Source organism: Pipra filicauda, unplaced genomic scaffold (assembly GCF_003945595.2).
Source record: "Pipra filicauda isolate LSUMZ 115617 unplaced genomic scaffold, ASM394559v2 scaffold193_size2426894_pilon, whole genome shotgun sequence".
In the NCBI taxonomy this organism is placed as follows: Eukaryota; Metazoa; Chordata; class Aves; order Passeriformes; family Pipridae; genus Pipra; species Pipra filicauda.
In genome coordinates this window covers 430,633-451,996 of record NW_024104302.1, presented here as the reverse complement: position 1 = coordinate 451,996, position 21,364 = coordinate 430,633, and the positions used below count along the sequence as shown (strand labels likewise).

Below are 21,364 nucleotides of genomic sequence, written 5' to 3'. Positions count from 1 at the left end.
AGCCTTTAAACTCGGGGTCTGGAGAGGGAGGAAAAAATTCTCCACGCAGTGGTTTGTACCAACGGGCACAGGACTCGCCGTGCCCACCAAACCACAGCCACCAGGAAAAGTGACACACGAGGCTGCACATCTGATTTAAAAAAGCTCTTTTTGGGTTTAAATCAGGATGGAATCCTTTCTCACCAGAGGGGAATCCTTTCTCTCCCCTCCAGAAGCTCCTTGGTTCCTCAATTAGAAGTTTTGAAGCACCCTTGGGATGGGGAAGCCAAAAATGTGGTTTATAACAAAAGAAGGGAAAAATGATCTTGAGCATCCCCAGGCAGAGGTCTTAGGGCTGGGATATACCCAGATAAATCACAAAATCTTCCCAGCCAGCACCTGGACCATCCCCAAATCCCTGCTCCTTTGCTCCACCACCGCTGCTCACCCTCTCCCATCACCACCCCATGGACAATACCTTGCATCTCCCCTAAGAAACATTTGCTGTCAAAACTCCGTATTTCCTTCTTTTGGGGATTCTGGGTTGCACCAGTGAATGCCCCTTCCAGCACTGTGGGCAGGGAGGCTCTGCAGGTCTGGCAAGCCAAGGAGCTGATCCGAAATGCCAGGAGCAAGTCGTGCTCCTCCTCGCGTGAGGCACCGCGGCGACAGTCCGGCCATCGCACACGTGTCCACGCACACGCACCCGGGCAGGGGGAGGACAAAGTCTCCACACGGGGATGATGGCGATGAAAAATGATGGGAAGCCTCCTCCTGGGCCAGGGCAGTCGCCGGGGATGCCACGTCTCGCCCGGCGTCGCCCGAGCCCGCGTCCCCCCGAGCGGTTCAGCATCCGTCTCCGTGGCAACGCATTTCTCACATCCCTCGGTATTCCTGTCCCTCTGGTCCGTGGTGCTGGCAGCCCTGGGTACCCTGCGTGCTGGGAGCAGATGGGTGTCCATGACCCATCCCAGCACCCCTGAGAGGGGTGAGGAGAGCAGGGATAGATCCTCCTGCTCCGCAGGGTGCCCATGGGGGTCTCTGAGCCCATCCTTGTGCCCCAGCATGGATTTGGAGCAGCACGGAGGCACCAACGGGCATCTGCCAGCTCTGCCTTCCTGGGCCAACAGTCACATCACCTGCCAGCACTCTCCTTCATGTGGGATATTTTTCTGCCTGATCCCAGCTGGAGTTTTATAGCATGGATGACACAGAGCTGTGGGCACCCTTGGAGATGCAGCCGTTGAAGAGGAACCTCTTCCCCAGCACAAAGTCCCGCAGCAGCAGCAGCAGGAGCAGCAGCAGGAGCAGCAGCAGCAGCAGCATCAGGAGCAGGAGCAGCAGCAGCCCCTCTTGCACCAGCCCTGGGAGATGCTCATGTGTGAAGTGACAGAGAGCTGCCCTTCCCCTGCAGAATCATCCACTGGACACATCCACCTTGGAAAAGCCCTCCCTGGCTGGGATTCCCGGATACCAGTGACACTGCACAGACTGTTTCAGCCTCACTGCTCTCCCAAAACCCCCACTGGTGCCGGAGGCTCCACCACAACAACCCAGAGCTGGGAAAACCCCTCCCTGGAGCAGCTGGAAACGGAGGCTGGAGGGGCGCAGGAAATCTCCATTCATCGGCACTTGGGCTCCAGCCAAATTGGAGCCAAACCAACCATTTTTCTCCAGCTTCCCAGTAAACTGGACTTTCCACAGAGCTGTGACTGGTGGGGAAGGGGGTCGTCAAGGGGGGGATACAGGTAGATGCTGGCTTTGCCCCCAGCTCCATGGTGTCCAGGCTCACAGGTGGTGCCAGTGCTGTTGGCTCTCCCCTATGGGATTGGAATCAGGGGGATGAAAGATTTTTGGGTGTCCAGGTCAGCCTGTGCAGGTGGTGGGTGGTAGGGCAGGGTGGGAAGTCGTGATTTTTGGCAGGAGGTTTAATAGATATCAGAGTTGCAGTCTCCTAAGTCCCTTCTTTTTTAAAATGGCCCTGCACACCCTGTAGGGTTCCCAGTCCTGGCAGGAGGACTTGCCTCTTGTCAAGGGGCCACGTTGTCCCTGTGGACCCACCCCCTGGACTCACCCCAAGGGCCATGGTGGTGCTCAGCTGCTTCACAGCCCCCGGTAGGGTCAAAAAGTCAAGGGGTTTCCCTCTCTCCCCCTAAAAGAAGCTCCCCCTCCATGGCAGGTGTCTGCTGTGTCCTTATGGGGTGGTTGTCCCAACAAGGAGTGATGGGCTCAGCCAACCCAGGGCCTAAGCTCAGCCCAGGCACAGTTCCCAGGGCTGAGGTTGGGCCCTGGGGAAAAGGGATTTAGTGGATTAAATAGAAAACAAAACAAAAAAAAATACAAAGGAACTGTCAAGCCCACTGACATGGGTCTGGTTTTCATTTTGAAGGAACTTTTTGTTTCTTGTTTGTCATCAGCCTAATTCCTCCAAGTCCATAACACTTGGTGTGATGTGATGTGATTTCCCTCACAGCCAGGAGAAACACTCAATATCTCGGAAAAACGAGGCTATGCCGGGAAGGGGGTCACTTTGGCAGGAAGCAGCACGAGATGGACCTTGGCTGTGTCCCACAGGAGTGTTTTCCCTCCTTCCCTTGCCCTTGTGCCCTGTGGTGGGTGGCCAAGGTGCTGCCAAGGGGCATCCCCCGTGTGATGCCTGTGTGGGGTGAGGTGTCCTGCCAAGCCCCATGGACCAGTTGAGCTGGATCCCCCCGTGCCGAGCCGGGAGGGGACCGGGACCCTGCAGGGATGTAGGTGCCTCTCACCCACCCCGTGCACCCCAGCCTTCCTCCTTTCTCTTTTTTCTGCCTTTCCCTTGATTCTCCTCTTGATTCTCCTCTTGATTCTCCTCTTGATTCTCCTCCATCTCCTTCCCTCCCTCCCGTCCCAGCCCCTTCCCCTGCCCTCCCGGCAGGGCCAGGAGCCAAAGGGACTTTGCACCCCGAGGCAGCGCTCGCTCCCCGCTCCTTCCCCGCAAGCCTTGGAGCCGCCGAAGGGAAAGCGGAACGCTCCGGTCTTATCTGCGAGGGGAGGCAGGCTCGGTGGGCAGGGTTTGCGCGAAGGCTGCTGGCTTATAAGCAGCCGGCAGCGGAGGCAAAGCTGTCTCGGAAGGCACCGAACGGGGCCCCCCCTCCGCGCAGCGCTCCCGCCGCGATGCCCCCAGCGCTGGGGCTGCTGCTCGGGCTCAGCCTGGCAGGTGCCCTTCGGGCCCAGTTCGAGCCCCCCCAGCATCCCGGCACCGAGGAGGGGGCCGCCCTCTTCGCCAGTGACTACAACAGCACGGCCGAGCTCGTCCTCTTCGAGAGCGTCTCGGCCAGCTGGAATTACAACACCAACCTGACGGCGGAAAACGCTGCTCTGCAGGTGGGTGGCGGGACGGGGGGCGATGTCACCACCGGGGTGGCCCCAGCGCCGGGGGCTGGGGGGGCTGGGGCGGGGTGGAGGCACTTGGTGCGCTTCCCTTCCTCCCTGCGGGGCTCCTGTCTCGGCACGTCGGGATGGCAAACCAGGGCTGGGAGTCGTAGTCCGGGAATCGCAGGGGTTTGCCCCAGATTGGTTCTTGGAGAGGCCGTGCCCCAGAGTGACAGCTCTGGTCCCAAAACAGAGTCCGGGTTATTTTTAGAGATGATTCCTTACTCCCAGCACCTTCCACTTTCCTCCCCCGCCTTCCCAGACCAGGGTCAGGTGTCAAGTGTCCCTGTCCCCATCCCTGCCTGCTGTCACCACGTCCCAGTGCTGGGGGTTTTAGTTTGGGGCAGACTCAAAGTGCACAAGCAACTGGGTGGCATCGTGACTGAGGCTGCCATCCCTTGTGCATGTGTCCCCTGTCCACGGGGACGGAGCCAGCTTTGGGGAAGCACTCCAGGCTGCTGGGAATTAGACATCAGCCCAGCTACGTGCAGGCAGAGTCCCTGTGGGGACCAACTGTATGTGCATCCCACAGGCATGTGCTTCTTTTCCCGGGGGTCTGTGTGTGTTTGGGCTGGATTTAGTGGGTCAGGGAGCTGGAGAAACCCAGGGGTTACTCTCACTTGGGTGAGTTGCAGCACAACCCAGGCCAGGGGATGGCAGTGCCCGGGCAGGCTGTGGAGGTTTCCCTGGATCTTGCTGTGCCCAGGGAGCTGCTGGTGGCCCTGGCACAGGGTCATGGACAGGTCACCACTTGTAGCTCAGGGATAACCTGCCACCCCTATAGCTACAGGTGCAGCCCATACACAACCAAGGTGTGTTCAGGGACCCCAAAGTCACCCAAGGGCTACCACACAGCCCTGAACCCCCCAGATCTGCGGGGGTGGGAGCACAGTGTGCCCTGTGCAGGAAGGAAACACGTCTTCCTGTGCAGGGGGAGAGATCCCTGCTGGGTCTGGCCACTGCCAACTTGGCAGGACACCCGAGAGGGCCCAAGTTCCCCTTCAGCCTTTTTTTTGGTGAGCTGACGTGATGTCTGGGCAGGCAGCCAGCCCAGACTCCAGGTGTGGCGGGGTCAGGGACCCTGGGGCAGAGCAGGAGCATCCCAGCCGTGTTGAGTCCAAGGTCAGGGCCAAGAGAGCACCTTGCATGGGCTTTTCTCAAAAGGTATTTCCAGACTGGCTTTCACCCTTTTCTGTGCTATTAAACGTGTGAGGATCATGTCCAGGAGCTCCCTGGGATGTCATGTAACATAAGAGGGACTGAGTCAGGCCAACATGGCATGGGCAGCTCCAGGACCTGCCACGAAGGGTGGCCCTGGGACAAAGTGACATGGGGGGCAGGAGGTTGAAGGCAGGGGCAGGGACGGACAGAGGCATTCTGGACAGACAGATGAACCATCTCCTGCAAGCTGGGGCTCTGGGCAAGAGGTTGATGATAGTGTTTGGGGTTTGTGAGCTGCTCATGGGCGCAGAACTTCTCCAGGTGTCCGGGGCAGGGCAGTCCCAGTTTCCTGGGCTGCATCCAGAGCCTTTACCAGGAGCAGAGAGAGACCAGGGTGGGAGATTTGGGGGCTGCTGATGTCCAGGGGCCTCTGAGCCACGCACAGGTGCACCCCCCCAAGAGAGAGATCCCAGATGTGGAGGCAAAGGGCCAGGGCTGGTGGGCACGGGCACGGCGAGGGGGTCTCGGGGCAGCGCCGCTGGGCTCAGCTCGCTCCACCGGAGCTGTCAGGAGAGTTTAGGGCACGATTCACTTGACCAAACACAGGCGCCTGTTCAAGGAGAAGACAAAACACAGCTGGACTCTGCTTCCTCCTGCTCCCCCAGCTCCGTGCAGGGTCTGGGGAGGGGTGAAGATGTCCCCTGTTCAGTGGGATGATGCAAGAGCAGGGTGTCCGTGGGGCTGGCACACCCTGGCATGTCAAGGGATTGGGGCCGGTTGGTACCTGGAGTGATGCTGTGGGCACTGGGGTGTCCAACGGAAGGGTGGGAGCCTGCTGCTGGGCTGCCAGGCCACCTGGCACTTTTGACATTCCCACCACCCTGTCCTAGGGCTGTGTGGGTGTGTCTGCCCCGGGCAGCTCCAACCCTGCTGCTCCACGACTCCCTTCCCTCCCCACTGCCAACTGAGGGAATGCGGAGATTAAAATAAAACAAACCAGGCGTGTTGGAGCCGGGCTAAAAATGCCACGAGTCACAGCTAATGAGCTCCATAAATCACACCGGGCTGGCACATGGACACCAGTCAGGAGCTCTGCACGGTCTCAGTCCACCCTGTGCATGGCCTGGGCCGGGACACTCTCAAAAGCTCAGTTTCCCAAAAACGCAGCTGACAGTGACCGGGCTGGGATGTGACCGCCTGCAATACACCCTGTCCCAAAATCGTGGCCACAGCTCCAGCTGCCTAAACAACCCCCCATGGCTCAGGCAGCTCCCTGACGCCCCACGGGCCTGGGAAGAGAGGTTGGGGCTGGCAGATGGGTGACAGAGGGACCCAAAACTGAGGGCTCGGAACCAATGGGTGCCCCTCTGCAAGGGGGAACCCAGATAAGGCACTTACAGGGCACGGGGTGCAGACACCCAAGAGAGAAATGGATAGAAATAGAAATGTACAGACACAGAAAGGAGGGAGAAAAGCAAATAGGGCATCGCAGAGCTCCTTCTGAAACCAGGGTCTGGCAGCTGCCAGAGCCAGCCTTGGAGCACCTGGACACCCTGCCTGTGTGGCCTGGGCACCCAATCCCAGCATTCCCACCCCATCTGGGCCACAAGACCCCAGAGCTGCCTCCCAGAGATCCTCAAAGGCCACGTTAGTGGGTGTTCATCAGGAGTGCTGCAGGCGAGTGGGGGCTGCAGACACTGCTGTGTGGGCTGGAAGTGATGTCTCCATCTGTGGATGCCACGGACTGGGGACAGCCCTGCCTGCCACCTCACATCCCGTCACCTCTGACTCCCACAGACCCTTGTGGCTCTGAACCCCCTCCCCAAACCATGGTCTGGCTGGTGGCATGTCCCAGGGCTGGTCCTGAGCCCCCATGTCTCCTCTCTCTGTGCAGGTCCAGGCGTCGCTGGAGGAGCAGAACTTCACGGAGCTGTGGGGGAAGAGAGCCAAGGAGCTCTATGGCAACATCTGGAGCAACTTCACAGACCCACAGCTGAGGAAGATCATCGGCTCCATCCAGACCCTGGGACCCTCCAACCTGCCCCTGGACAAGAGAGAGCAGGTAGGGGAGGTGCCAGCAAAGCCCTGGGCACTGTTGGGTGCTGTGAAACCCCTTAGGGGGACTTTTTCCGAGCATGCAGACTCTGCTGCTGACCTGCTGTATTTTGGAGGGTGTCACTACCCCCTGCACAGAGAAGGCAGTGATGGATGGGGGAGATGGGGTGCTGTCTCCGAGGGATGTGGGGTGCCAGCCCTAACCTCATCCTGGAGCTATTCCAGCGGGAACTGGAGATTTCCTGCTTACACAGAGTCTTGGGCGTCACCTGGAGACGAGCCAGGCTGTGCCCACAGCCAGGGCCAGCTCTCCCGACCCCTCGGGGCTCCTTAGGGATGCAGCCCCCTGAAAAAAAGGGCTGCTGCAGCCACCCGGCTCCTGAGCCACCCGTGAGACAAGGAATGCCCTGGTGACACAGTTCCGTGCCAGGGACATCAGGACATCCTGAGCCTTCCCCATCACGGTCCTGAGCTTTCAGGGCAGTTTGCCTGAATTTTGATTTCCATGCATGAAAATATTGCCCAGGCTGAGGCTGGCAGACACTCACCTCTGCACGAGTGCGGGGACCGTCCCCTCCGTCCTGACCCGCAGCTCCCTGACAGCCATTCCCACCGAAACCCCGGCAAAGCCCGGGGATACAATCCTTTCCGGAGAACTGGCGCCGGTTCCTTCCAGGAAACCCATCCCTGCCTTCTCCCAAATAACAGAGAGCATCATGTCTCCTCCCTGCACATCAGTCATGTCTCGCCCATCCCTGGGCAGCTCCGTCCCACAGCCACCACTGCCCCCATCCCCATCCCCTCCGCCCAGCCGGAGCAGAGGGATGGGAGCAAGGAGAGAGACAGAGCAGAGGAATTTCCTTCCCTGGGAATGGGTTTCCCGGGCATGTTCCAGGAAACCTCCCGTTGCTATTGTTTGCTGTTGTTGAAGTTCACAGAAAAAAAAAATCCCCCCTCCTCCTGCTTTTCTTCTCGTATTTTTTTTAACCCGTTTAGATAAACAGGCTGTGCCGTGGCCCCGCTGACAAACAGCTTTATAAACAGCCCCTCTCCAGAACACCACTGTGCAGGGATTGTCTGTCCCAGAGAGCCTCCCTGTTCCCACCCTGCCATGGGTGCAAAACCCCGGGGTGATAACACACTTATCTCACCAAAAACGTGCTGTGTAAACACAGCGATCCTTCTCCACATCCCTCCGGACACACACAGCCTGTAGGTCCCTCCTGAAGGGTCGTTCCTGTCCTCTTCCAGCCCCAACATCTTTTCCTTTCCCACAGTACAACACCATCCTGAGCGACATGGACAAGATCTACTCCACGGCCAAGGTGTGCCTGCCCAACGGCACCTGCTGGGATCTGGAGCCAGGTACGGTCCCTGTCCCCCCGATCCTGCGGGGTGCTGAGCACCCCATGGCCATGGCATGGTCCCCACATCCTCAGCGGGTTGGGATTGGCAGATCCCACCCACGTTCATCGGGATTGCCCCGGGGTGAGGATGGGTCCGGGTGGTGGTGGTGGCATCTCTGCAGCGCTACTGTGGGATGTGCCCCCTCCTCCTGTCCCTCTCTCATGTCCTACTTGTCCCCTCTGTCCCAGACCTCTCGGACATCATGGCCATGTCCCGCAGCTACAAGAAGCTGCTCTATGCCTGGGAGGGGTGGCACAACGCCGCGGGGAACCCGCTGCGCCCCAAGTACGAGGAGTTCGTGCAGCTGAGCAACGAGGCCTATTTGGCAGATGGTATGAACCCAGGGGGGGATGCAGGGGGTGGTCAGGGGTCAGGGGTGGGAATTGGTGCCGGGACAATGCCCTGCTGCTCTCTCTCCCCACCCCACATGCAGCCAGACATCCAACTTCTAATTTTCCCCAGTGCCAGCACTTCGGGGAAGGAGCAAAAATCCTACTGATGATCCTTGCTCCCAGCTTTTGGGGGTGGGTGGGTGGATGGGGCTGGAGCCAGAGGTCATCCCTGTCTCCCTGGCAGGATTTGAGGACACAGGCAGCTACTGGCGCTCCTGGTATGACTCAGACACCTTTGAGGATGACCTAGAGAGTATCTACAACCAGCTGGAGCCGCTCTACCTCAACCTGCACGCCTTCGTCCGGAGGAAGCTCTATGACTACTACGGCCCCAAATACGTCAACCTGAGGGGTCCCATCCCTGCTCACCTCCTGGGTAAGAGATGGGACCCCCCCAGCCTGTGCCCAGGGGTGCTGGTGGGGTCAGGGGAGCACACAAGGCCCTAATGGGACAGAATGGTCCCGGTTGTCACCGTGTTTCTCTTCTGACCTACCACCAGCTCTGCTCCAGCTGTTTTCTCTTCTCAGGGAACATGTGGGCTCAGCAGTGGAACAACATCTATGACCTGATGGTCCCCTACCCTGAGAAGCCCAACCTTGATGTCACGAGTGCCATGGTGCAGCAGGTGATGGGCTGAGGGACTCACTGGGGGCACCAGAGGCAAAAAAACGGGGGTGTTGCCCAAGGCTGGCCCATGACATTGACCCCATGGGAGTGGTTTACCTGCATGGAGGACAGCAGAAAAGCCGTGTCCAGAGGGGAAGGGACAAAGAAATTACCTCACTTTGGCAATGACCAAAGAGGCAGTGGGTGGGCAAAGAGGAAGGGCAGTGCAGTGGGATCGGTGCCAGTCCCAGGGTTGGGGGCTGTGTCCACACCATCCCAGAGCTCTGAGTACCCCTGAGGCATCAGCCCTGCTCCCTTCTCCTGTCCCTGCCGGGCACCAACACCATTGCTCAGTGCTTCTTAGGAGGTCCATACCAATTCTGGGGCTGGGACTCCCCACCACGGGGAGAGGGGCTGGACCTTGGTCCCTTGGAATGATCCCCTTCATCCCTGTGGTGCTGGGAGAGCACCCGGGGCAATGCCCTGCACATGGGCAGCCCCTTCCTCGGCCATAACCTGCTGCCTGCTGCCCACCAGGGCTGGAATGCCACCCACATGTTCCGGGTCTCAGAGGAGTTCTTCACCTCCTTGGGGCTGCTGGAGATGCCCGAGGAGTTCTGGAACAAGTCCATGCTGGAGAAGCCGACGGACGGGCGGGAGGTGGTGTGTCACGCCTCAGCCTGGGACTTCTACAACCGCCGAGACTTCAGGTCTGAGGGGGCACCAGGGACACAAGGCTGTGGAGTAAGACCCTCCTCCATCCCCCTCGGTGGTCACCTTTTTGGGGACCCGCAACCTGGCCCTGCAGCCCAGTCTGGCACCTTCTGAGGCAAGGTCTTGGGTGACCACACTGTCCTGCCTTCCCCTCCACTGGGTCTGTCCCTTAATCCATGGGGTACTGACACCTGCTCCGGGACTGTGGAGGGTCCTTCCCGTGGAGCGTGTGCACAGACAGCCGTGGTCCCTCCCCCAGCTCAGGCAGTGCTGTTTTCACCACAGGATCAAGCAGTGCACGTCGGTGACCATGGAGCAGCTGTTCACGGTGCACCACGAGATGGGCCACATCCAGTACTACCTGCAGTACAAGGACCAGCCCGTCTCCTTCCGCAGCGGGGCCAACCCTGGCTTCCACGAGGCCATCGGGGATGTCCTGTCCCTGTCTGTCTCCACCCCAAGCCACCTCCACACAATCGGTCTCCTCAGCAATACCACTGAGGATGAAGGTACAGCAGCCACCCCGGCGAGCTGGGTGGCCTGGAGGGCTCAGGCACTGCCTGCAGCACTAGGAAGGGTTTGGGAGATGCCAGGGTGGGCTGCAGTCTGGCAACACAGCCCAGAGTAGGCACAACCCCTTCTTGTCTCCATAGGTCCTTGCAGGACCTATTTTGCCTCCATGGGTCCATGTAGGACCTATTTTGTCTCCATGGATCTAAGCACAACCCCTTCTTAACTCCATGGGTCCTTGCAGGACCTATTTTGTCTCCATGGGTCCTTGCACAACCCCTTCTTAACTCCATAGGTCCTTCTAGGACCTATTTTTCCTCCATGGGTCTATGTCCAACCCCTTCCTGTCTCCTTGGGTCTTTGTAGAAAACCCTTCTTTGCTCCATCCTCTTCACCCCTGAGGGCAGGGGGGATGCCCTCCAGAGCTCGTCTGTGCCATTCCTTTCTCCATTGCAGTCCCCAAACCTGCAAACAACATCTTTGTGCTTGATTGGCTTTGACCTTTCCAGCATTCCTCCCTCCCTCCCTCCCTTGCCAAGAAACATCCACCCCGGGAGCTCCCGGTGCAGCTCTGCGGAGGTGGCACCGAGCACTTCCATGCACAGTCACGAGGACAGTCAGGGGGTGACATGTCCTCCTGCCAGCCAGTGAGGCAGAGCAGGACTTATCCCTGCAGGGCACTGCCTGCCTTGGCAGGAGCCTGTCCCCCCTCCCGACGTCTCTCAGCCGCCACGTCGGAGCAGACGGCGGCAGAGGAACCTGAGCTCTCCCAGACCTGCCCCAGGCTCTGCTTGGCGGAGGAGGGACGGCACTGGGATCCTCCTGCCGCGTCATTAAATACATTTTATGATGAGAAAGACATCCCAACAGCCAAGAGTGTTGGGCCAACGCTGAATAAACAGCACGGAGCAGATGGTCCCTGCCTCGAGCCATCGCTGCCCGGCCAGCCAGCCCTTGGCAGGCTGGCCACCATAGTGGTGGCAGCCAGTGGACCCTCAGGGCAGTGCTGCCAACCCCTCTCTGGCCCCACAGTTTCAGCTGGGTCTTCATCAGGTCCTTCTCCGACCTTCCTTCCGCAGGTTTTCTCAAGGGGAAGAGCAGATGTCACCACCCCTGTGCTCCCCGTGATGTGGTGGTTGCACATGATGTGACTCTTGGGGATGGTCCTATGCAGGGCTAAGGGTTCAGCTCCATGATCCCTATGGGTCCCTTCCAACTCAGCATATTCTGAGATTCTGTGACTGTCCTAGAGTTGACTCCAATTCTGGGTCTAAACCTCCAGAGTTTTTGCAGTGATGTGACAGCCCTGCCGATCAAACCCTCAAAACCCCCTCACCCTGAGGCCCCAGGGCGAAGGTCTGAAGAGTTAAACTCACCAAAGACCTCACTCTGAGAGCTGGGCTAAAGGCAAGGGGACACCACACTTGGTCACTGTCATTGTCCCCACTCGGTAAAAGGCACGTGTTGCCCCAGGTAGGAGATGTATCTACAGAAACCACCTGTGTCCTACACAGCCTTCTCAGGAGCAATGTTATGTGTTGAAATGCCGTCCCCATTTCTCACCCAGGTCTGCTCACCTTCTTACCCACCTGGTGACCGTAGAGTTGTCTATCCAGACTCCTTCCCAACCTGGTTCAGGCTCTGTTTTTCACAGAGAGCAACATCAACTACCTGCTGAAGATGGCCCTGGAGAAGATTGCCTTCCTACCCTTTGGCTACCTCATCGACCAGTGGCGCTGGAACGTGTTCAGTGGCCGCACGCCCCCGAGCCGCTACAACTCCGACTGGTGGTACCTGAGGTACAGGACACTCACCGAGGGTGGGTGGGGGTGTGGAAGCCTGGGGTGTGCAAGGAAGGTAGGCAGGAAAGAGGAAAGGAAGGAAAAAAAGGAAAAAGTAGCCGTGGAGATGGCTGGAGAACAATGGATAGATGGGTGGGTGGGATGGATGGGTAGGCGAGTGGATGGATGGACAGAAATACATGGAATCATGCTCTGATTGGCCAGATTTCTTCAGCACTGTGCCATCCCTTCCCACTCCCTGTCTTGATTCTTCTGATCCCTTATTATTTCCGTGCTCATGATGCTGTTCTCTGTTGTCTGCAGAACCAAATACCAGGGTATCTGTGCCCCTGTCACGAGGAATGAGAGCAACTTCGACCCTGGAGCAAAGTACCACATCCCTGGGAACACCCCTTACATCAGGTAGAGGAAGTGTTGGCAAGGGGGCTGAGCTTTGGGGCACAGTGGGTGGGGGCTCAGCCCTGTGGGCAGGGACTGGGATGTGCTGCTCCGGCTCAAGACGCGGAGATCACCGAGCGATTGGGACCACAAATGGTGGCGTTGGGCTCTGGGACTTGTCTGCTTCCCTTTGTCCCCAGTTCTGACCTTCCTGGGCTTCCTTGGCAGGTACTTTGTGAGCTTCATCCTCCAGTTCCAGTTCCACAAGGCGCTGTGCCAGGCAGCCGGACACAGCGGCCCCCTGCACACCTGTGACATCTACAGGTCCAGAGAGGCTGGAGACAAGCTCAGGTGGGGACAGGCACTATGGGCAGATGTGTGCATGGAAGCAGATGGTGTGCGAAGGAAGGAAAGGAGAAAGGAAGGAAGGAATAGTGGCTGTGGAGGTGGCTGGAGAAATAGCTTTGCAGATGGATGAATGGATGGAAATACATGGAAACACCCCCACTGATGGTGGGGTGAGTGGTCCTCACCAGAGTACTGCTCTTGTCCCCGCCACGAGCTCCCAACCAGACAAGAGGTCACTAAAGCACGTTTGGTTCCTGATGACTCCCTGGGTGTGAAATGTGTGAGTTTGTGATGGGGAGTCCTCAGTCCCCACATGCAGGACAGGTGGTGGCTTCAGAGGCAGTTCCCACATTCATGTCCCACTCAGGAATAGCATCTTCAACCCTTGTGATGCTGAGATACCATCACTGCTTCTCTGCCATCCATTCCCTGGCCTCATGTTGGCTCTTACTGTCCCACTGCTCTGCAGGGAAGTGTTGAAAGCTGGGTCTTCCAAGTCGTGGCAGGAAGTCCTGTTCAACTTCACTGGCACGGATAAGATGGATGCTGGGCCCCTCCTGGAGTACTTCAGCCCTGTCACCACGTGGCTTCAGGAGCAGAACAACAAGACCAACGAGGTGCTGGGCTGGCCTGAGTTTGAGTGGCGTCCTCCCATCCCTGAAGGCTACCCTGAAGGCATTGGTAAGGCTACAGCTCCATCCCAGGTCTGGGGAGGGGCAGGAAGATGTCCCCAAGGGACACCACTAATCCTCAATGCTGACAGGGGGCTCTGCAGTGGGTGGGGTGGTTCCCATGGCAGGAAAGAGAAATAACCAGCTCCAGTGGAGTCCCACAGGGTGTTGCTTCTGAGGAAGCCACTAATGTACCATTGTCTGAGGCTGTGGTCCTGCCGCTGTGGTGATGCCGTCAGTCATGGTGTGACAGCATCTGAGCTGCATCCTCTCTGCTCACATGGGAGGGTCTAGGGCATGCAGCTTGTCCTGTTGTCCCATCCTCTGTCCAGTGGATCACCCCAGCAGTGCCCATCTGCCACCACTTCTTGGCATGGGCTGCTCCCAAGTTGTGGCATTGGACCTGCAGTTCTGGGAAAAGCTCAACCATGGCTTCTCCATAGGGTAATGCTCTTGCAAAGAGAAGGCTTCTCCTGACCTTCCCCCCCTCTTCCCCAATTTATCTCCTCCTCTAGACAAAATAACAGATGAAGCACAAGCCAAAGAGTTCCTGGCCGAGTACAACAGCACAGCCGAGGTGGTGTGGAACGCCTACACCGAGGCATCCTGGGCCTACAACACCAACATCACCGGCCACAACAGGGAGGTCATGGTATGGCAACAACCCCGGGGCTGTGCAGGGAGAGCCAACAGGCAGGGCAGGTAGCTGGAGCCCAGGGCAAGTTTCAGAGGAGCTCTGAAACCCAGGGCAGCCTCTGCCCCTCGCCCAGGGGTGACATTCTCACCCCTTTCCATGAAAACCCTCATCGTTCCATGAGGCGCCCACAAAGGCAGCCGTGGGGAGGGTGTCAGTCGTGGGGTGCCGGGTGGTGTTTCTAGTGATGGCCTGTGTCTCAGGGATCTCAAAGTGATTCCTCTTCTGTCCTCGCAGCTGGAGAAGAACTTGGCCATGTCCAAGCACACCCTGGATTACGGCATGAGGGCCAGGCAGTTCGACACCTCCGACTTCCAGGACGAAAGTGTCACCCGCATCCTCAAGAAGCTGAGTGTCATCGAGAGGGCAGCCCTGCCTGAGGATGAGCTGATGGAGGTGAGCAGCAAGGGGACAGAGCAGGATGGGGTGTCCCTTGCCACTAACTTGCGCAGAGACACAGGCTCCCTCCAAAATTTAGGAGGTTCCATTGGGCAGCCACCCCCTGCCCTTGATAAAGGTGATAGCTTGGTACCTTCTACACAAAGCCAAGAGCCTCATCTCCAGGTTTTCCCACTCAAAGGTTGTCCTTCCCAGGCTGCAGTGGGGCCTGGATGTTTGGGTGACAATGGCACATTGCTTGTTGGCCCCAGGCCCCCTTGTTGCCTCCATTTGGGGTCACACTTGGCCTTGGAAGGGACCAGAGGAGAACATCTGAGAACACCTCAGTGGGCTGTGATATTGTCCAATGTCAGGAGCAAGGATACCTTGTTTACATGACCTGATTTCCTTTGCAGTACAACACCCTCCTCTCGGATATGGAGACCACGTACAGCCTGGCCAAGGTCTGCAGGGATGACAAAACCTGTCTCCCACTGGATCCTGGTAAGATCTGACAGGGTGTCCTGGGAGGCACCTGCACAGGCCCAGAAAGGAGAGATTTTTTAATGAGGGCATGAAGAGAGGTCGTGAAGGGTCTTTCCATCTTCTCTCGGGTGATGGCCCCTGAGCAGCACATTGGCTCTAGCACCATTGTGCCAGCTCAGCCTAGCCAAGAGCATCACTTTGGCTTCACTGCTCTCTCTTCAGACCTCACAGACATCATGGCCACCTCTCGGGACTATGATGAGCTCCTCTTTGCCTGGAAGGGCTGGCGGGATGCTTCTGGGAAGAAGATGAGGAACGACTACAAGCGATACGTGGAACTGAGCAACAAGGCAGCCGTGCTCAATGGTCAGTGCCCTGCTCCCTCAGAGCCCACCATGGTCCTAACCCCCTGTGAGCAGAGGACTGGGCTCTTCATCCAACTGGGGGTCATAATCCTAAAGGTGTGGAGGTCCCACTAACTCCCATGAGCTCCACTGTCTCGTAGACATGGAGGGACCTGGGGTGCCTGAGCAGCAAGACAAGACTCATGCCCAAGAAGGGCAGTGTCTGACAGCTGCTGCTCTTGCCCTGCCACAGGTTACACAGACAATGGGGCCTACTGGAGATCCCTGTATGAGACACCCACCTTCGAGGAAGATCTGGAGAGGCTGTACCAGCAGCTGCAGCCCCTGTACCTCAACCTGCACGCCTACGTACGCCGGGCCCTCTACAAGAAGTACGGGGCAGAGCACATAAACCTGAGGGGGCCCATCCCTGCTCATCTGCTAGGTGAGGCTGGGCTGTGTGTCCCACCAGGGATGGGTGCCTCTGAATCGTGCCAAGAGCTGAGGCTGGTGCCTGTTCAGCTCTGGCTGAAGGGCCAAGGTCCCATGAAATGGGTCTGCAGAGGACAGTCCGCCCCAGGGAAGGGCAGCACATTCAGCTGCATGGATGTGCAGGGATCCTGACAGGGCAGGGACCAGGCAGGGTGGTCCACATGTGCAGGAGAAGGGAGTAACTGGTTCCTTTTGCTCTCCTCTCCCTGCCTTCCTCCTCTCATCCTCCTGTCCTTCCCAGGCAACATGTGGGCTCAGTCATGGTCCAACATTTTCGACCTGGTGATGCCTTTTCCGAATGCCACCAAGGTGGATGCCACCCCAGCCATGAAAGAACAGGTCAGTGCTTTTCCAAGCTGCTCTGGGGAAGCTCCTCAGGACCCAGCACCCTTCAGCTGTTGCCAAATGATCTGATGTTGCCAAAAAAATCCACACCTCATCTCTATTCTCTCCCCACCTGGATAAGCCAATGGCTGGATCCAGCTCCAGCTGATCCCCAAGGATCCCTCTGCCCAGAACAACAAGGCTATCCCTGGCTTCCCATCCTTCCCACAGCCCCTGGCACCCCAGCATCCCCCATGGCCCCTCACCAGCTCCTGCTCTCTCCCCAGGGCTGGACAGCCAAGAGGATGTTTGAGGAGTCAGACCGTTTCTTTACCTCCCTGGGCCTCATCCCCATGCCCGAGGAGTTCTGGAACAAGTCCATGATCGAGAAGCCGTCGGACGGGCGGGAGGTGGTGTGCCACGCCTCGGCCTGGGACTTCTACAACCGCAAGGACTTCAGGTGCCCGTGGGGGGCAGGTGGTGGCCACACCTCGTGTGGTGCTGGGGCAGAAAGCGGCACCTTTGTAGAACAAGGGCACGTGGGCTGATGCCACCACAGTGTCTCTTGCACTGGGGCTGTGGCACCCCCACTATGGCACTGCCACTGGTACCCAAAGTGCTGGCACTGCTGGCAGGTGGCCCTATGGTGGACGGAGGGCAATCAGTGCCTTCCCTGCCCTGCCCTGGAGAATGGAAAACCCAATGAACAGGGACAGGGAAGGGGCAGGGTCAGCAGGAGATGCAGGGGAAGAGAGACACCAACCCCATGGAGCAGGACCAGCCCAGCCTGGCATCACGTGTGGGGTGGGGGCACATGGGAAGGGAGGCCAAAGGGAAAAACAGCTCAAGGGGATGTGATGGTTCCCAGAGATTTTCCCAGCAGCACTGCCCTCCCTTCTCCCCCAACCCCCATGTCCTGGTGCAGGATCAAGCAGTGCACGGTGGTGAACATGGACGACCTGATCACGGTGCACCACGAGATGGGCCACGTCCAGTACTTCCTGCAGTACAAGGACCAGCCCGTCTCCTTCCGGGATGGGGCCAATCCCGGCTTCCACGAGGCCGTCGGGGATGTCATGGCCTTGTCCGTCTCCACCCCCAAACACCTGCACAGCATCAATCTGCTGGATGAAGTCAAGGAAGACCAAGGTGAGCTGGGAGGGGGGCACCACACAGCAAATGTGGGAGTGCTGATGGGAACAGCTGGAAATGCAGAGGGGCAGGAGGGGCTGGGCAGGGTGGAAGGGGTCAGGGACATACGTGGTGCCCTTGCGTGCATGGAGGGGACAGGACCTGTTGGGGCCACCCTGCTCTGGGGCAGAATGACCCATCCAGGGTGGAGGGATGGGTGCAGCACTGCCTTGCTCACACCTCCATGCCCTGGGCAGAGAGTGACATTAACTACCTGATGAGCATCGCCCTGGACAAAATCGCCTTCCTGCCCTTCGGGTACCTCATGGACCAGTGGCGCTGGAAGGTGTTTGATGGGCGGATCAAGGATGACGAGTACAACAAGGAGTGGTGGAACCTCAGGTATGGCTGAATTCAGACCTGTCTCTGAGGCAAGGCCTTGGCCTTCATCCCACTGGGTGTTTTCTCCCTGTGGTGCAGTTGGCTGCAATGGGACACGATGGGATTCACAACCCCTCACACTGTCCCCATGGTGTCCCCTCCCATTTTACTTCACCCTTTTCTCCCCATGCTGGGCTAACTCTCCCTCTCTGGCCCAGGACGAAGTACCAGGGCTTGTGCCCACCAGCACCGAGGTCTGAAGATGACTTTGACCCTGGGGCAAAGTTTCACATCCCTGCCAACGTCCCCTACATCAGGTGAGCAAGCAGGGCTGGGGCTTGAGGGACACCACCTGGACACAGAAGCCTGGGCAGCTCCAGGGATTCTGACAGAGCTTCTGAGGAGAAGGTTGGATCTGGGAGTATTTCTCCCTATCTGAGGAAGACAGGCTCATCCACCCAGGCAATCCTAAGACACACATTACGGGAGAAATGGCCCAGCAGGTTGGACTGAGTTGATGGAGGTGCAGCTCCAAAGCCAGGGATGCTCCTCCAGACTGGGAAGGTGCAACCAGAGAATGAGGGGAGGGCACATCCTCTCTTGCACAGCCAGCAGCAGGGTCCGTTCCCATCTCCTCATCCCTCTCCACCAGGTACTTTGTCAGCTTCGTGATCCAGTTCCAGTTCCACCAGGCTCTCTGTACGGCAGCCGGGCACACGGGTGCCCTGCACACCTGTGACATCTACCAGTCCACGGAGGCTGGGAAGATCCTGGGGTACGTGTGTGGGCAGGGCAGAGCCAAGGTATTTCTGTCCCCCAATACCTCCAACTCAGCCCAGAAAGACAGGAGGCAACGCAGCCCCTGGTCATCCCTCCCACCCCTGCCCAAGCATGGGATGCTCCAGCCCCTGGGGTGTGGGGAGGGGGTACCTGGGGCAGGGGGTGCCTGGGGCAGGGGCACCTTGGGCTGGGCCCTGGGGCTGTGATTGCAAAAGCAGCCACTAGATGGTAGCTGGGCCCCTGGCAGGTGGAAGGCTCCCTCCCTCCTCCTCCTCCTCCTCCCAACCCCCAGTTCCTTGGGGAAAACAACCCCCTTGCTTCCAGAAAAGCACCTGCAAAATTAACCCTTTCACCCAGGAACTGCTCTGCATCAGGCTGGATTCGCTGGAGGGCTTTAATCCACGCAATCCCCCCTTTACCCACAAGTTAACCTCCTTCCCTGTGCCTTGGGCTGGCAGCCCCGTGGTCCTGAGGGTACAGACTGTACCCAGGGCTGCTGATACCAGGAGCCCCAAGGGAAAGGGAAGGGCTGGCAGCCAAGAGTGTGGTGGGGAACCCACTGGAGCTCATTTCTCCTGCCACAGGGATGCCCTGAAGCTGGGTTTCAGCAAGCCATGGCCTGAGGCCATGCAGCTCATCACGGGGCAGCCCAACATGTCAGCAGAGGCCCTGATGAGCTACTTCGAGCCGCTCATGACATGGCTGGAGAAGGAGAATGAGAAGAACGGGGAGGTGCTGGGCTGGCCCGAGTACAGCTGGACTCCTGACTCAGGTATGCAGGGCTCAGCCAAGCACAGCAGGTCCATGACAGGGCAGAGCTCAGCCCTCACCAGGGCCAGGATGAGATGGACCTGTCTTGGTGACCCCTGGCCACCCCAAAACCCACAGGGCATTTGGATGCTTCTCCTTGATTTCTCCTGGTGCTGAGTCTAAAGGGCATCCAAGACACCAGCAAGGGAGAGCTGGTGAGCCCAAAGCCACCACACCCACCGTGTCTCTCATTTCTCCCTTTTCCAGCCACTCTGGCCCCAGATGGCTCCAGCAAAACTGATTTCCTGGGAATGTCCCTGACCAAAAGCCAAGCCTCGGTAGGCGCCTGGGTCCTGCTCGCCCTGGCGCTCGTCTTCCTGATCACCACCATCTTCTTCAGCGTCAAGTTCTTCTCGTCCAGGAGAAAGGCCTTCAAATCCAGCTCAGAAATGGAACTGAAATGAGGCAGCCACCAGCGGGGCAGCACGGACAGGGTGCAAGCACGGGCACTTGGCCAGGCTGGCAGCCATGCCATGGGCACATTTGCCAACAAAGCCATGGGTTTCCACAGCCCAGGACTCCTCTCTCCTATCAGGTCAGACATTTCTTTCCACTATGCAAGAGCCAAAGCAGAGAAGAGCTATTTATTTGACAATGTCTGCATCGGAGGAAAGAGAAATTCCGGCGCCGGCAGGCACGGAGCCGTCACGAGCTGCCCCTGTGCCCAGGGCTGGAGCTGGTCCTGCCTGGTCACCCACCAGCCAACTCTGACCTGTGGGCAAAGCCACAGAGACTCGAGTCACAGAGGACAGTTTGGGGAGGGACAGAGCACGTTCTTCCCCCTGGTTTGCCTCTGCCAGGCTGTTCGTTTGCATGGATGAAAAATAAACCCATGTCTTGGCACCCTCCGAGCAGCAGCTCAGCTCCTTCTTGCAGGTGGGCTGGGATCTCAGCAGGACAAGGTTCTCCAGCTGCCACCCCAACCCAGTGCAAACACAAATCCCTGGGGACCAGCCCAGCTTTGGGGCAACACACTTGCAGCACCCAGCTTCCCCCATCCCCAGCATGAAAGCTCAGCATCCCCTTGCAGCATCTCCATCCCCCCCCCAGAATCCTGGCTCCCATCACAGCTGACAGCTCGTGGGTTCCCTGTGAAGCATGTGCCTAAGGAAAGGGCTGGATCGGGGCCAGAAATCCCCAAAGTCCAGGCATGAGCTGTTCAAAGGGTTGAGGGGTCACCGAGCCCGAGCTGGGACAGGGCTGGAGCTCAGGACTGCTGTGACTCCAGCACTCGATGACACTCATTTACGTAAGAGCCCGGGAGGGGGGTCCAAGGTCAGCGATCGCCTCCCGCCCTCCAGCTCCCGATTATCTTGGGATCAGCCGCGCTTGAGGCCCCCCCTGCAGCTCCCCCCCGCCCCGGCCCGACTTTCTTCTGCTTCTGTAAATAAAACTTCGTATTTGTTCTGCGGTGATTAGGTGCAAAACTAATCCCAGGCCGGGGATTATTGCAGCCTTAAAGAGCTGCGATCCGCTGCAGCCCGGAGCAGCAGGGGAAATGAGGGGATCTGGGATGATCCACCCGCCCCCCTCCCATCCCATGGCCTCTGCCCTCGGTCATGCCTCACGCCGGGAAAGGGAGGCCTGGGAGCGGCTCCCGCCGCCTGGCAGAGGAGCAGGAGGCAGGTGTCTGCCCGCCCACGCTCCGGTGTTTGTTTGCTTTCCGTCCTCCTGCGAGCTCAGGTGCCCACGGGGAGGTGACACCCCGAGCAGGGCCGGGGAGCGGCAGCCCCAGCACCGACACTCACCCCGTGTCCTTCCCACAGCCACGTCCTGGAGTGTCTGCTTTATATCCCGGCACACCAGGCTCCCCCCTCTCCCCCCTTCCCACCAGGGCGATGCTCACAGAGCAGAGACCTGGCACGGTGAGAGCTGGGTTTGGAGCCAAGTGTATTTTGAGCCTGGGAAAGCAGGGCTGGTGCAGGTGTGCTCCATCCAGCTCAGCTCCTCCCCGGTAATTTGGAGCTCCCTGGCTCCTTTCTGCCCCGTTAGTGGAGGAAAAGAGGTCTCCGAGATCATCAAGATCCTGCAAGTTTCATGAAAATTGCTTTCTGGAGGAGAGGATTGGGGAAAAAAATAGAAAAGAGGCACACTGAACATTGTCACTCA

At 58.6% G+C, this 21,364-nt stretch overlaps 1 protein-coding gene across 1 annotated transcript; it reads left to right on the top strand.

Moving 5' to 3' along the window:
• The first annotated feature begins 653 nt into the window (after nucleotides 1-653).
• Nucleotides 654-20,103, top strand: ACE (angiotensin I converting enzyme). Its single transcript, XM_027748129.2, has 25 exons — nucleotides 654-3,342; nucleotides 6,446-6,613; nucleotides 7,884-7,971; nucleotides 8,202-8,345; nucleotides 8,590-8,781; nucleotides 8,934-9,031; nucleotides 9,550-9,722; nucleotides 10,012-10,235; nucleotides 11,891-12,035; nucleotides 12,342-12,440; nucleotides 12,645-12,767; nucleotides 13,234-13,445; nucleotides 13,951-14,087; nucleotides 14,367-14,525; nucleotides 14,924-15,011; nucleotides 15,216-15,359; nucleotides 15,591-15,782; nucleotides 16,071-16,168; nucleotides 16,441-16,613; nucleotides 17,079-17,302; nucleotides 17,542-17,686; nucleotides 17,884-17,982; nucleotides 18,318-18,440; nucleotides 19,030-19,217; nucleotides 19,463-20,103. Exons 1-25 carry the CDS (start codon nucleotides 3,133-3,135, stop codon nucleotides 19,657-19,659), a joined length of 3,843 nt encoding a protein of 1,280 aa, XP_027603930.2. The 5' UTR covers nucleotides 654-3,132; the 3' UTR covers nucleotides 19,660-20,103.
• The last annotated feature ends 1,261 nt before the right edge of the window (nucleotides 20,104-21,364 follow it).

Bases quoted from the DNA above. Each gene is read 5' to 3' on its own strand.
- ACE (XM_027748129.2), top strand. From the start codon at position 3,133: ATGCCCCCAGCGCTGGGGCTGCTGCTCGGGCTCAGCCTGGCAGGTGCC. The intron at 9,723-10,011 runs GTCTGAGGGGGC...TTTTCACCACAG, and splicing joins TACAACCGCCGAGACTTCAG to GATCAAGCAGTGCACGTCGG. The intron at 16,169-16,440 runs GTCAGTGCTTTT...CTCTCTCCCCAG, and splicing joins CCCCAGCCATGAAAGAACAG to GGCTGGACAGCCAAGAGGAT.